A 14,582-nucleotide genomic window follows, 5' to 3' on the forward strand; every position below is an offset into this window, starting at 1 on the left:
ATACAAGAGTTGATCTAAAATTAATGCCTTCCATTTTATGATGTTGGCCCACAACATCAGAGGCAAATGTTGGTGGTATGACATTACAGGTTAAACCTTCCTGCCAATATTCTGTTACATTTTGCTGCTGTACAACAGATGGCAGCAGAAGGGCAGCCAGACTAATGATTGTCAATCTGACGTATCGAGTCCCATCACTTAGTGAAACCTGTCCCTTAGTGCCTTGTCCACTCCTCTCTAAAGTACCTCCAGGTTCAGGAATGCCACCGTTTCCCTGGAAAGTCCATCCCAATGCTTGACCACCCTCTCCATGAAGAAATTCTTCCTAATATTCAATCTAAACTTCCTCTAGCACAATTTGAGACCATTAATGGCTAAAAATTCTTGTCTAATTTTAGCTAGACAAGTTGTATCTCAATTAATTTATCATCATCTATTTCATCTTGATGTATTCTTGTCCGCTGTTAGCAATTCAAAATAGGTATCAGATAATCACTGCATTACCATGTACTTAGCTCTCCATTTTGACTGCTCCTTCCATTCCTTCATTGTCTCCTCCTTTTTATACTGTATCTAACCCAAGCTAGCTGCCTTCACTTCCAAGTCTCTCCTGCCCTCTCCCTGTAATCAGTCTAGGTTTTCTTCCTCAATTTTTTGAGGTTGACCTTTGCCTCTGACCAACCTCCACAGCCAGCTTCCACCATCCATTTGTTGAACTTCCAGGCAAACAATTCTGTGCTTTTACAATGCTCTCTACACATCGTTGTTACTAACCACAGAGCTATGTCTTCAGCCCTTTCCTGAAGGCAACTCTTTGCCATGATACTTGAAAACAGCTTTGGCTTCTCCATCATAAGGCTTCCAGTAGCTGTTTTATGTTTGTGATTACGGGCTGGCTGGTGTGGAGACTCTCTCTTTGTCCCCTTCTTGTCCATTCCCAGCACAGTAAGGTCTTTTTCCTGGTCAGATTGCTTTTGTGCTATCACACTACAAAGGCATCACTTAAAACAGCCACAGAAACAGTTTTGGTGACAATTCCTCCTTCCCATCTGGTGAGCTGTGCTACGTTTTATTAAAAGGCATCTTCCCCATGCTCCAGGGAACTTTGAGAACAACCTCATAGACCTCCTGTTGAAGCAAAATGCTATCTCTAAAGCAGGACTTTAAAAAATAAACAAGCTGGCTCTGAGCAATACTTGATAAAACAATGTCAAAAAAAGGCTATCTGATATGGAAAACACCATAACCATGCATTACCAGATATCTATGGCAGAACAACAACAACAAACATCCTAGTTATGATTTGTAGAAGCTGGCTGTTAACCATTCGCAAGTACAGCGTGAAATACTAAAATTCCTGCCAGATGGGATAGCCCACAGCAGCCCATCACTATGCATCCCTGTGTGGGAATGCAGATCCTGTTTTCTTAGCATTAGAGATGAAGAAAATTTATGACACATTCACAACTACACAAATTAGAACCTCTGGTGCAGCACAAATATTTATTACTATGAAAGCATTAAATGGATAGAGCTCTTTCAATGAAAGCTCACGTGGAAACACAAGGTATTTCAGGTTAAGTGCTACAAATACCAAACAATGAAAGTCTCATGTTCTAGGAAATATAGTCAATTCACACACCTTCTTGTTTTGGTCAGGCAATAGATGGTTGCTGGGTTAGAACTGCATGTATTAGCTGCCTGTTAGAGAGGCAGTTAATAATTATTTTTTAATAAATGGTACAATATTTACACATACGATGCACAAACTCAGTTAAAACTACATATATATATTTATCTTCTACGTGTGTCAGTATTTAAACACCACCAGTAATGTCCAGCCCCAAAATCATACACAAACCAAAGGGGCTGCACCACAAGTGACATATGCCAGGCATCATCGCCCATCCTGATGTAGTCTGGATCATATCACTATAGTCTCAAATCCCCCGGGAATGATTCATGAGAAAATACCTACTCCATTCTGCTAAGAGCTAGAAAAATCATCACATTTCAACGCTGTGGTGAATCAGCAAGTGATCTGTCCAGAAAGAAACTGCCAAAGAAAATTCCTTAGGAAAAACAAAAACAAAAAAAGGGCCTGGCAACCCCTCTCCCATGCTACCAATCTGAAAAGTGTTCTCTCAGGTGCATATATGTAATGAGGTAAGTATAGCAGGGAAAGAGACAAAAGCTGCCCAGCTCTGACTGACATGTTGTAATTCTTTGACAGCTTTTTCACTGCACTGTTGCCTATTGATTAAATAATCTCTACCTGATATTAAGTTCCTTGTTATTGGCGCAGCCTATAAATTATTCAGAAGTTATATAAATTCTTATGGTGGGCATGAATTTTTAAACCCTAATTTGGAACTGGGCCAGGAGCTCTCTATTTTTATTTCTATTTATTCCTCATCTGCACGAAAATGTGCATGAAATAGAATTCTTTTTTTTTTTTTTTTTAAGTTTAACTACAATCTGCTTGTTTGAATGGAGATTCTATCTGACTGATAATTATGTTTGGACATGAAGTAAGTGAGGTTTGGACATGAAGAGACTGAGGCGTTCTGAAGTGGGAAAGAGAGGCAGGAAGAGTTAGTGCTGTTGTGCTCAGTGCATGATATTTATGGGGGATGAAAGGTGCTTGAGCACAGCTGTGGTGGTTTGTAGCCACAAGTGCCAAGGCACTGCAGCATCCTGTCAGGGCACAAGAGATGGCAGAGAGCCGGCAGGGAGGGAACTTCCTCACAGATCAGGCAGAGCTGAGGCAACACCCACCACCTCACTACCACAGGTTTGCCAGTGGCAGTACACTCCCGGGTTTTACTTCTGAGAGCTAAATGGCCTTTCCTTTAACACCCAAAGCTCAGATGCACACAAAGTTACCAGCTGGGGCCTGAAGGAGAATTTTGGCAACTCAATATGGATGTGGAGTTGCATCTCCTCTTCACATTCACTCACGTCACAGAACTGCAGCACTCTGGGCCTGCTTCCTCCCAAGCCATGGGAGCTACACAAACACATGTTGTTGAGCAATGAGGAGAAAAAACAGTCACATTTTTGTGCAGAGCTTGCTAAGGCCACGTTATGCAAGCCGTAGCATTAACCACCAACCCTATTCTCGTGCAGGCCCACCTCCATACCTGGCTGGCATCCCTCTGCAGACTGAGGCACCACCTCCACACCTGCTCCCCTCCGCCCCTCCTCATCACCAGGCCCACCTGTGATGCACAGCCCCACACGCGCCGGCTCCGCTCCTAATGCTGCCTGCCTTGCCCTCAGACACATGTGGAGTTTGTCACAGAAGGGAAGAGGCCAAAGTTGCTGGTTATGAGTACTTCTCTTATGTACAATCACAGCCTAGATTAAACACCATTTTGCCCTCCAACCATGTTTTGTTTTCTTTCACTATATCCATGGCATCCAACACCCCACACCCAGATTACCAAGAGTGCCAACCAAGAAACTGATTTTCAGTGCTGAGCTCTTGGAACCACCCCAACGTTCTGAGCATTCATTCTGCCTTTCTTAGTTCCCGCCATGGGTGGGTTGAATGCCAAAGTTCTGTGCCACTGATAACAAAAGAACAAGCAGAACCTTTCTCTTCTGTTTCTCGCATCCTCTGTCACCTCACAATTAGTTTTCAAGAAAAAAGGAACAGAATTACAGGAAAACCCTGCAGGATAGGACCAGCAGTATGAATGCCTCTGCAGACACCACCAGAGCTGTTAGTCTTTGACTCCGGCTGGCAGTCAGCCTTGTCTAAGCCAGGAATGTGAGCTGTTCGCAGGGAGGAGGACATTTTAATTTTGTTATCTGGCTCGCTGGGAAGCACCTTCACCTCTGAAATCAGGAGGTGGCGTGTTGTGTACATTGCAGTGAGGCTTGGGCACCTGCCCAGAGCTAGCACTGTGCTGCTGAATGATGAAGGGGAACTGTTGTGCCTGGAAAAAGAGCTGATGAATGCACAGTGCATTTCAGAGAACAGGAGACGATGCCAATATTCTGATGTCCACTCTCAAAGCACTCTCTCTGCATAAAGTGCTGAGTAAGTCAGACCCTAGAGAGATTAAAATAAATGTTCCCAGAAAATTAAAAAGATAAACAAATGCATGGATATAAATAATGGATATATAAATACCTGTATGGACCTGCAAATAGAAATGCACAGGTATATATACTGTCATGCTGATAGAAAGGGAATTGAGAAATACAGGTACAAACAACTAAAAGAAAAGGGCATGGAGCGGTCTGACAACATCTTTATTCTCTCTTATTCCCACTCCCTGCCAAAACTCCCATAATTTAAACTAAACAGATGATGAAGTGAGATGGAACAGATGATGCCAGACCTGTCAGGACTTCTCCAGAGTCATCTATAATACTCTGACACATCTGCTTCAGAAGGGGAAGGTCCTTCTCCACTGGACTATATGATGGCACTTATACTGCCACGCTAGCAGCTCCTTCCACAGCTGAACAATTTATTTCATAAGATTAAAAGAAAAGTTGAGTTTACTGCATAAGATACAGTAAATGTACATATCAGGGATTTAAAAATAAAACATATGATTGTTTCTAAGAAAAAATCTGAGCCACTCCTGAAGGACCGGTCTTTGCACGTTTCCCCCTATTTTTTCTTCAACAAGTCTGTTAGTAAGAACCTCTGGTTCATTCATTTTGATAGTGTCATTAATATTGTATGAACTCCTCCCTTCTCTACTAAACAAAACACCAACTAGGGTCAATTCAGGAAAGACCTTTACTATACATAGCAGAGAAGAAAGAGGACTATCACCCAACTTCTTGCGGTTTACGTGCAATGCAGACACCATATGACCAAAGGAATGCTTCCACTCCAACACACATTAATGAATATGTCTAAAGCTCAATTCTTCTGTCACTTTGCTTATTCCCTTAGTTTATTCACATTTCTCATCAACTCCTGACCATCTGAACTTGGTTAGCCATAATTACTGGTGTACATTTAAATTCTGGTGGCTCATCTGACCATTTTCCATTAGGAATCAGCAAAAGAACTCTGGGGTTACCCAACACCAGGCTGCTTTACCTCACTCTCTCTCTTTAAAATGGGAAGGGTGATCCCCTTGATCATCCTTCCAGGCTGTTTTGTCTATTAACATCATCTATTGGGAGAGAGGGAGGCACTGATTGCCTACAGCTATTTTTAAATTATCTGCTACTGTGGGGACCCAATCTTGCTTGAAGGCTGTCAGTGTGATCACACAACAAATATTAGATAGCCCAACTGTGTGCAATAATGCTATTTTAGCCAACATAATGTAAATCTGGGATGCTGTATTGGTACACATACAGAGAGCTCCTGTGGAGCAGCATTTTCCCCTGTGTACCTAGAACTGTAGTCCATGGCCTTACGGTTAGATATGACAACTCAAAATGCAGAATACAGAGTTCAAAGTCCTAGGGCTCATTACCATCTCCATCTTTCCAACCATCTTGGTATAAAAAAAAAAGTAAAATTAAAAAAAAAAAAGGCCAACAACTACTAGGTTAGTAGAGACATGCTAACAAAGTTTTGTTATTATTTTTTAAAACTCATTTATAGTGTTAAACTATGGAAAAAGAACTTGATTCATGGATGCGTTAGGAATCTACTCACCTAAGGCCCCTTTTCACAAATGAAATCATAAACCAAGAGTCAAACATGACTTGTGAAATTAACATTTATCAAGGAAACACTTCTTGGTGATACATCGTGATTCGTTTCTGGCATCTGAAATATCGCCCATAATTCACAAGCTTCTCTGAAACGATGCCACTATCGTTACTGTTGAAATGGTAGGCATGATGGAAAGGTGCTGCCACAAGCAGAGAGCAATCCCTCTTTTGATGCTGGTGAGAACCAGAGGTCACCGTGCTTTATTTAGGAATGTACATTCATCCTCACTTCTCATCCCACACACATTTCAGCCTAACACAGGCACTCTTTTCCACTTCTTAGATTTATCCAGGGCTATGGCTGTTTCTAATTTTAAATAGAGAGGCTTGGCAGCAGCACTGCATTATGCCCTTTCTTTAAAATAGTGACTAATAAAAAATGAATTACAATTAGGAGTCATTGGCAGTTTCACGGAATCAGTGTCTTTCAGCAGAGGGATTCAGTGCTTTTGTGGGTAGAGGCAGACAGCTCAGTCTTACAGAGCCAGGAGCTATGGCAGAAAGATAATTTTGTGTGACTGACAAAGCCTGCTTTGGAGCCCAACATATCTAGAATCCAGGAACTCCAGATACAGGTTGAAGATAAGGGATGCTTCCCTTTACAGGGTGATTTTCATCAGGAAGATAGCAAATCTACCAAAAAATCCAGTCATTTTTTGGAAGTCTTCACGTAAGACTATTCCCACTGCTCTGAGCACTAGATATTCTTGGCTTGGAGCAAAATATGCCCCAAGCCTTCTGGGAGGGATGAAGGATTACTTAGCTCAGCTATTGCCTCTGCAGGTGTTCAGAGTAAGTAGAAAGCTTCAGTGCCTCTATAATCCATCTCTTCACCTCAAGTTGCAGTCCCTCATGTATTCCTACCTTGTTTTTGCCACAATCCCTACACTGTTTTCACCAAGTATACTACACTGACCTGCAAAACACAAGCTGCAGGCTGGGTTTATGCTAGTGCCCATGTGTTTGTATGCACGTACATCTAAATTGTGAAACATTCAAATAAACAAGAATATAACTTCTCTCTTACCCAAAAGAAAGCTGGGGGCCCTGATTTTAACTTCTTGTAAACCAGAATAAAGTGGCATGCACTCTTACAAATGGTACCAATCCTTTCTTTTCAGGATAAAAGGAGAACATCCTGCTTGTAAAGCCTCACGTGTGCTAACCATCTCCTGCAAACTGAGCACACTGCATCTGATCTGAGCCTCTGTTTTCAGCTGGGACAAACCACACTTAATGGAGTCATGACCATTTTTGCCACTGAGAACAGAGCACTCAGCACGCAGCCCGGAGAGCATCTGAGCCAGCCTACACCACGTGCCTGCACGAGTGCACTCTGGCAGCCCCACTTCACTGCCAATGGCAGGCTCTGCCCCACAGGAGGATGGGGAATCCAAAACAAATTACTGACTGCTCCACTAAGCGAACCTTTTGGCACAGAAGCCTCGCTTCCTAGAAAAGGAGTTCAGTGGCCCAGTAACAAGGCTGGCTGAAAAGCCCATGAGGGATTGTTACTTTCATTCAAAATGCTTTCTTTGGGTAAACAGTTATTCCCTTCTTGCACTGTGACATTGTGGAGAGGTCACTGAAGGATGCTGGTTTTTAAAAATTGTTTAATTCCTTTAAACACTCTCTTCTACTTGCAATAACCCGCTAAGAAGATGAAAATAACATTGAGTTTTCTACTGGTTTGCCCTTATCCATTTGGAGAGCATTGATTTTTTTTCCTGTTGTGCCAAGATTAATATGGCCTGTTTGTTTGACAACAGATTCAACGTGTCTAGTGCCCTGTCAGGCTAAAATGACTCTGTCTGTGGACAGCATCCCTGCCTGGCACTGCAGTGATCTGAAAAAAGAAGGCTTTGCTGGTTAACTGCCACTGCAAAACCATGAGGACATTTCAGTAGCCTTTAAAAGCAAAAATTGTTGTTGATAGTATGTTTAAAATACTGCTGGCAAGCAACAAGAGATTCAGTGAAAACTATTAGGCACGGGAGCATTTCCAAATTATTCACTTAACAGTCTGTCATAGTTTTGATTGCAAATGTTTCCTGTTAGTACAGGTACAAATCTTCCTCCCCTCTTGTTGATTGATAGAAAACGTTGGCTTGTTCTCTCTCCTCCATTTTAAGTAGGAAAAGAAACAGCATATAAGCAAAGTAGAGAAGGCAATGAGAAAAGCCAGTAAAGTAAGGACTGTTTCTTCCTCATTTAAGTATCAAACATGGATGCCAGTTAAGAGTGCAAATACACCATACTCCGCTCTTTTGGAAGTGCCAGCAAGGTCCAAAACCCCTCCTTTCCCTCCCATCCTTCCTCCTTCCCTTCCCCTTTCTCTGGCAAAAGCCAGTAATACCTACAAATATTTTTTATTTTCGTAAACGTCATGCAGCTTTAAAACATGGGGATGCTCTATCAACTTCAGGATGGCTATTTCCCGCTCCACCTGGAAAAAAACAAACAACAAAAAGAAATACAGAAGATTAGAAGCTAAATATTAGAATGCATCATACATCATAACACATTTTCTTCCCACTTCCCTATTTCCCACTTCTCTTGATAGGATTCTTCAACTTATAACAGTATTTAGCACTAAATACAATACACATACTTTTTAATCATTTGGTCTCAGCACTCCCTGCAACGCAGGGCAGAAAATTGGCAAAATTTCAAAGTTGAAAGAAGAGTCCCAAATCAAATCAGTGCCAGGAGCTCTAGGAGCATTTGAAGCTACTGCTGCTTCACCACCCAGTGCCCTGACATATCCTCAAAGTACAGAAGCTCCAGCATGGCACTGAGGGCTCTCCTGACCTCTCATATGCACGAGTGGCCACACTGCACTATGCACTGCATGCTCCATTGATATGAGAAAATTCCCATCCTGAAGAACTGGCATTGTATGTGGAGGAGAAAAAGGGCAGAAAAGTATTGTTATTTCAGAGCTTCAGAACTGAGGCAGAAAAAGAGAAAGAAATAAAAGAGGTGACATAAGAAGTACAAGATACAACAAGAAATTAAACCCAATTACTGGAGCTTTGGTGTTCAGAGCCTTAAGCGTAAGACCTTGTTTTCTCTCAATTCCCAATCTGCCCAAGCAGAGCTACTTCTAAGAGCGTGTCTTCAACACTGAGTTAATAAGTTGTGACTAAGTCTCTGTAATTAGCACAAGTCTTGTTCTTACCCAAAATTCCTATCATGACTGCAGCGTGGTTTTAACTTGAAATTACTAAGGGTATTCATTAGAGATGAAGTCAGAGCAGCTCCTCAGCTGCTAGCAAAATAGCTCAGTGCTGCTCAAAGCCACACTGTGACTGCTCTGATTTGACCCAGGCTAACTTGAAGGGAGCTAACGTAGCACTGTGGAGACTATAGATAACTGAAATAAACCCTGCAATAGCGTGCTGTCTAAGCAACACAGAAATTTCCAGGAATCCATAAAGTCAAGAAAATGCCCTAAAGAAGAAAACAAGAACAACTACATAACTACATAGGGATTTTTTTATTTTTTTTTCAGTTCTTCAGATAAATGATTGTCTTGAAGCTGCTATCCTAAGAATCCAAACACGAACAAACCACAAAAGCATCCTTGAACATCTCCTCAGCAGGGCTCAGACAAATGATTAGGAACTTGTTCTAGTATAGCCTTAGTTCTTGATGCCATTTAATTTCCTGAGATATCACCCTCTACTAAACCCGAACACAGACAACTTTCTTTGAGAGCCAGTAAGATACTCAGCAGGAAATTAGAAAGTGCTTGTTTTCCAGCAATAAGAGGAGGATCTCCTGGCACACTGGCTATCACCACAGACCATCTCTCTTCCTCGATACTACCACACAAAACCATCACACCTGGGCTTTCTCATGTATCAGGATGGAGAACAGTATGTTTTTTCATGTGTCAGTCTTATTCTTTCAGAGACACCACTGCAGATTCAAAGGAGACACACTTCCATGCTTGTGATCTCTGGAAACAGCTACTACAAGGAAGTGAGGAAAAGTGTATCAGGAGGCTCTACTGGAATTGTGTATGTGCATCAGTGTGTAAACATGTAAGTACACAGCATCTTCAGAAATAGTATGAAGTCAGAGATACACAGTACCTGATGTTGACAGCTCTATAGGCATAACTGGCTCACAACCAGCATTCAGATGAAAGCCACTTATACAAACAGGAAACAAGACCTCAGTAGATCTCAACTAAACAGCTACTCCAATGAAACAAAATGGCAGGAGAGATGGTTTATGTAATTTTTGTCTCCTCTTCAAAAAAAACTTGTTACTCTTCTACCCTATGGGATACAGTGACATTTGCAGAGAGCTTGCTGAAGTTGGATTTGCTTCAAGGATGAGCAAAACAGAAAAAGCACCCACTCCCCTCACAGTTCTCCAATAGTATCAGATTCAGACATTAGCATCATGCACCAAAACTGCTCAGAAGCTGAAGCTCCCACAGCACAGTTCCCTTTGGATGAGCGAGACCCCATAAGTTAAAGGGAACACAACCACTGCACTAGCTATGGCAGTGGTCATTCAGACCCATTCTCCATCCTGTGAGTTTCCTGCAACTGTACAATGAAACTCCCTGTAGATGTGCTAAATGATTGCATTGGAGATTCACTTCCAAAAAGCCTCTTGGTGGGTGCTTCAGCAATGCACATTCAGACCAAGTAAATGATGGATAGCAGCATCCCGGCAGGGTCCTGCTTGGCTACTGTCCTAAAGCAAGAGATGAGGCAGTGATTTATGAGTGCTGCTCAGAGATGGGGATTCAGTTACAGCACTGCACGGCCTGTGTTCAGTAAATCAGACGAGAAAAAGCAAATATCCACTTACTACCTACATACTTAGGTTACAAAGCTATTAAAAGGAAATAACCCAAGTTCCTCTACTTTCATCACTCTAAGTGTAAGAGTGTGCAATGTCCTGCACATATTTTAAACTTCTTGGAAACAAAAGTCCCCAGAGGAAATACAGTTTCATAGTTCTTGACTTCAAACTCAGGTATGCAGAAAACACCCAGCTTGGAACTGCTTAGCAGCACTGCCCTGCAATGTTTGTAGTCATGTGCTGCACCTCCTCAGTCTGCTTTCCAGCCTATTACTTGTTTTCTATCTATAAACCAGGGATAAAACCAACCTACCCTTCAAAGCGGGAACCTGTACAAGCCTTCAGAGAAGGAGCTTTATGAAGGAAAAGTCTTTATACTTCTCATTGTCTGAGCCCACTGACAAGACCCTGGCAGCTGTACTGCATCAGCAAGAGACTCCCAGGTCTCTGAACAGCCGAACTGATCTTCCTCAACAATCTTAGAGCAGTGCCCCGTCTCTTCTCTCTTCCAAAGAAATATGAGGGTTCCCAGAAACCAGCAGTGGGCCACTTTCTCAAAGTGACTACTGCAGCTTTTGTCTTTGGGTGGCTCTCTTGGTTCCTTTCTCACAGAGAAGTCAGAAACTGTTAAGTGCTGGACACAGACTGCAGATCTCAACAGCAGCTTTACTGATGGAGGACCTGGCACCAAAGGAGTGGTGTCACCTTTCTACAAAATAGAAGAGGCCTTTTAAAGCAGGTAGCTTTGCCTTCTTCCCTAGAGCTCTGGCAGCTATTGCCATGCCTGTTTTTGCGCACTGCTGTGCTTTCAGGCCACACAGTGCTGTCCAGCTCAGAACTGGCAAGGACAGGAGAGCATAGAAACCCTGCAGGGGTGTTTGCTGTAATGCAGAAGCAATTACCAGAAAACAGGCCAAACTCAGAATAGCCTGTCTGGGGAGGCTCAGAATCTGTGCTAAACAGTATGCATGGAGAAACATTTGCATAGTAGTTAAAACAAAAAGGAAAAAAAAGTGGAGCCGTCTGCATTACACAGACACCAGGGCATGTGATGGGATCCCAGTAACAGCCTGGGCTGCCTGATACCAGAGCAGGTTACTGACTGTGAAGCACACCAGTGCCTTGGAGCTAAAGGGAAAAACAGTGGAAGCCTGTGCAGGGCAAATGGAGACACACTGCTAACTTGTAACCGTGCAGGTGCCAATTAGAGGCTTTAAAAATCTATGCAGGAGGCTGATTTGACAGGATGCTCCAGTGATTCAGCTAATGACGAAGAGCAACATGAGGGCAACACGACCCTTAGAGGAATACTGCAGAGCTCCACTTCCTCTCTGCCGCCTCTACTTCATCCTCCTTCTCTCCCAGAGGAATCTCTCTTGTTTAAACCCATCTCATCAGCACAGTTTCCACAGCTGACAAGTGCTCTGCTCCCTCGCCTTCCAAATCACAGACAAACAGGGTGCAAATTCACCTACAAGGCAAGGAGAGCAGGTGGAGGGAGCCACATGTGTCATCTTTATCACATATGTCTCAGTGATGAAGAAAGGTTCCTTTCTTCTTATATCCACATTCAAATAGGTGGCCTGGCTGGTGAGGAGCAAGAAAGCCCTGCAGGTTGTGAATTTGTTTTGAATTCTTCCTAATGGACAAAACTAAAAGTACCAAATAGCAAGAAATGAATCTTTCCCAGTTCTCCAGAAAGTCTGTATTTTTGCCATACCAATTCATATTCCATGAACAGACTTTACAATCTTTCTACTTTTGCTACTGTGAAGCTTATGTGGGTCTGAAAGTTAAAGATTAAATGGCTCACTTTGGTGATGACCGATGTTTGCTTTTCATCCTTTTCCATAATAACAGAATAATAATAAAAAAGGCTATTCTTGAGAGAACAGCATTTAAACAGAAATAGTTTTATACAAGTAACTGTAAACCCAGCATGTCCTATGGGGTCACTGCTGTGGGGATATCATTCTTCCAAACAAACTTAAGTCATTACAATAATGTAAGCAGTATCACATTGGACTACTTGTATCTTTACTTTCATTGGAAACATAAACAGGGTACAAGTGGAAAAGAACAGTTCTTAAATGATGAAACATTACAAGATCTTCCTCTGCAGCTCTGTATTTAATTGATATTTCACTTAGTGAAAGTAGCCGATCATTACATTTATCCCAAACTTCTCCAGCAGGCCATTATAGAAGCAAATGGAGAACCACAAAAGTTGGCTACCTGCAAGAGAGTATTTCCTGCCGCTATTCCAGCCATTAGCTTCACGTTTCTGAATATAGCGAGCCAGATTCAAAGTGTATTGAAGTCAACAAAAGACATCAATTGACTTAAGCGAGCTTTGAATCAGACCTTCTAATGATCATTACGTGGTATCTGGAAGAAATCTTCTATTACACAATTTTGACTAATTAAACGCTTTAACATGAATTCAGGTTTTCCGCTAAGTACCAGCAATTATGAGAAGATTCTATAAAAAGTGGATAAATGAGGAGTGGAAACTAGATTTAGATACACACAGAATCAGGCAGCTCGACAATGCTGTACAAAACACAACAAACAGACAAAATTACTGGAAAGCTGAGCAATTCTTCATTTTATTGAAAGCTCTATTATGGGCTCATTCCACCACAATTTTTGTTTGCATGTGTGCTTCTCAAAGTTATTTCCCCATAAATGAAAATGAAAATAGGTATGTGTTACAAACAAGCGAGCTGCATATCTGATGTTAAAATTTGCATGTGCAAACTTTTATACCATGAATCTTTGGTAGGGAACTCATTTTCCACAAACTGCTGCTATAATAGAATGTCAGTTTCCACTTGTCTTTATTGAAACAAGTATTTTTCCACAGTCCCTTCAAAACTGCTTTGCAAGAGCTGCTGTGCATTTCAAAATGTAGCAAAACGACTGAGAATTCTCACCATGTCCCTTCTGCTGGCTTCACTGTGCCTCCACAGCAGGCAGGGCCACCTGGCCTGGCCTGTTGATTACAAGGCCCTGAAGTAACGGAGCCTGGAGCCCAGTGGTTATCTAATCATAGAAAATCCCTCCCGAGATCTTCATGGTTTAACTCAGCAGTTAACACCTGCAGCATTTCTCAGCCCTCTGCCACAGGCTACCCAGTACATACGGCCATTAGACTTATCCACAGCGTATGCTTCTTTAAGAAGCATTAGGGCTTCATGCAAGGGACACTGATGGGAGCTGACAAGGAGGGGATTTATTCATTCAACACTTGAGATTATCTGCTGCCTGGTGGTACACAACTAGCAAGTGAGTGACGCGCAAGGCTCTGCCAGCAGTCAGCAGAATCAGCCCCTTTAAACTGCAAGGCAAAGAGCCTCCCTGTGCCCCCCAACACCGTGGTGAGTGCCTCATCCTCCAGCACCAAGCAGTACAGGGGACTGAGCATAAACCAACAGCCTCTCCGTGGGGGAAAGGACCCAATGTTTTACTTGCCTTTTCCCTCCCTCCCTTATCTTGGTTTCTAATTTTGATGTGCTGCTTGCTTTTACCCAAAGCAAAATGCTTGCACAGCTGTTTGTTTGGTTTTTTTTTCATCTGGGAAAAAAAACAAAATGACTCACATCCCAGTTCGTTATGAGAAACCCATTACTCCACATCAGCAGCCACTGCCAAGACTTTCCAAAGAGTGACAGCTGCTGCTCTAAAGCTGTCCCTGCCACCCTAACTCTGTAGTGCTCACCCCAAACTCAGAAACTAGTGCCTGGTTCCCACAAGCAGTGCTGTGGACCAATAAACATACACTTGTGACACAGGTCTCATGAACAATCTTTTTTTTTTCCTTTGGGCTCTTTTCAAGATACATACATTATAGAACACAAGACCAGCCTAAGAGTGTGGTGCAGTTCATATCCCATCTTCCTCCAGAAGGATATACTGCTATTCAGATGCCCTGGGGGGAACTATGCTCAGCTACAGGAAAGCAACCACTACACTCAGAGGGGAAACAAGCTGCAAAACAGAGGGGTATGGGTAGTTCAACCTCAAACAGTACAAGTGCAGAGCGCCAAACACAG

The 14,582-nt window shown here is 42.5% G+C and overlaps 1 protein-coding gene across 16 annotated transcripts in view; it reads right to left on the reverse strand.

Annotated features, from left to right (window-relative positions):
- BRSK2 (BR serine/threonine kinase 2) overlaps window positions 1-14,582 on the reverse strand; it is a 291,630-nt gene that overhangs the window by 92,972 nt on the left and 184,076 nt on the right. For all 16 annotated transcript variants that reach the window (XM_072339337.1, XM_072339338.1, XM_072339327.1 and 13 more), the window contains exon 3: window positions 8,061-8,146. In XM_072339337.1, the coding sequence (XP_072195438.1) occupies window positions 8,061-8,146 (86 nt within the window). The remainder of the gene's footprint in view (window positions 1-8,060; window positions 8,147-14,582) is intronic.

The sequence above is a fragment of the Excalfactoria chinensis genome, chromosome 5 (assembly GCF_039878825.1).
Source record: "Excalfactoria chinensis isolate bCotChi1 chromosome 5, bCotChi1.hap2, whole genome shotgun sequence".
In the NCBI taxonomy this organism is placed as follows: Eukaryota; Metazoa; Chordata; class Aves; order Galliformes; family Phasianidae; genus Excalfactoria; species Excalfactoria chinensis.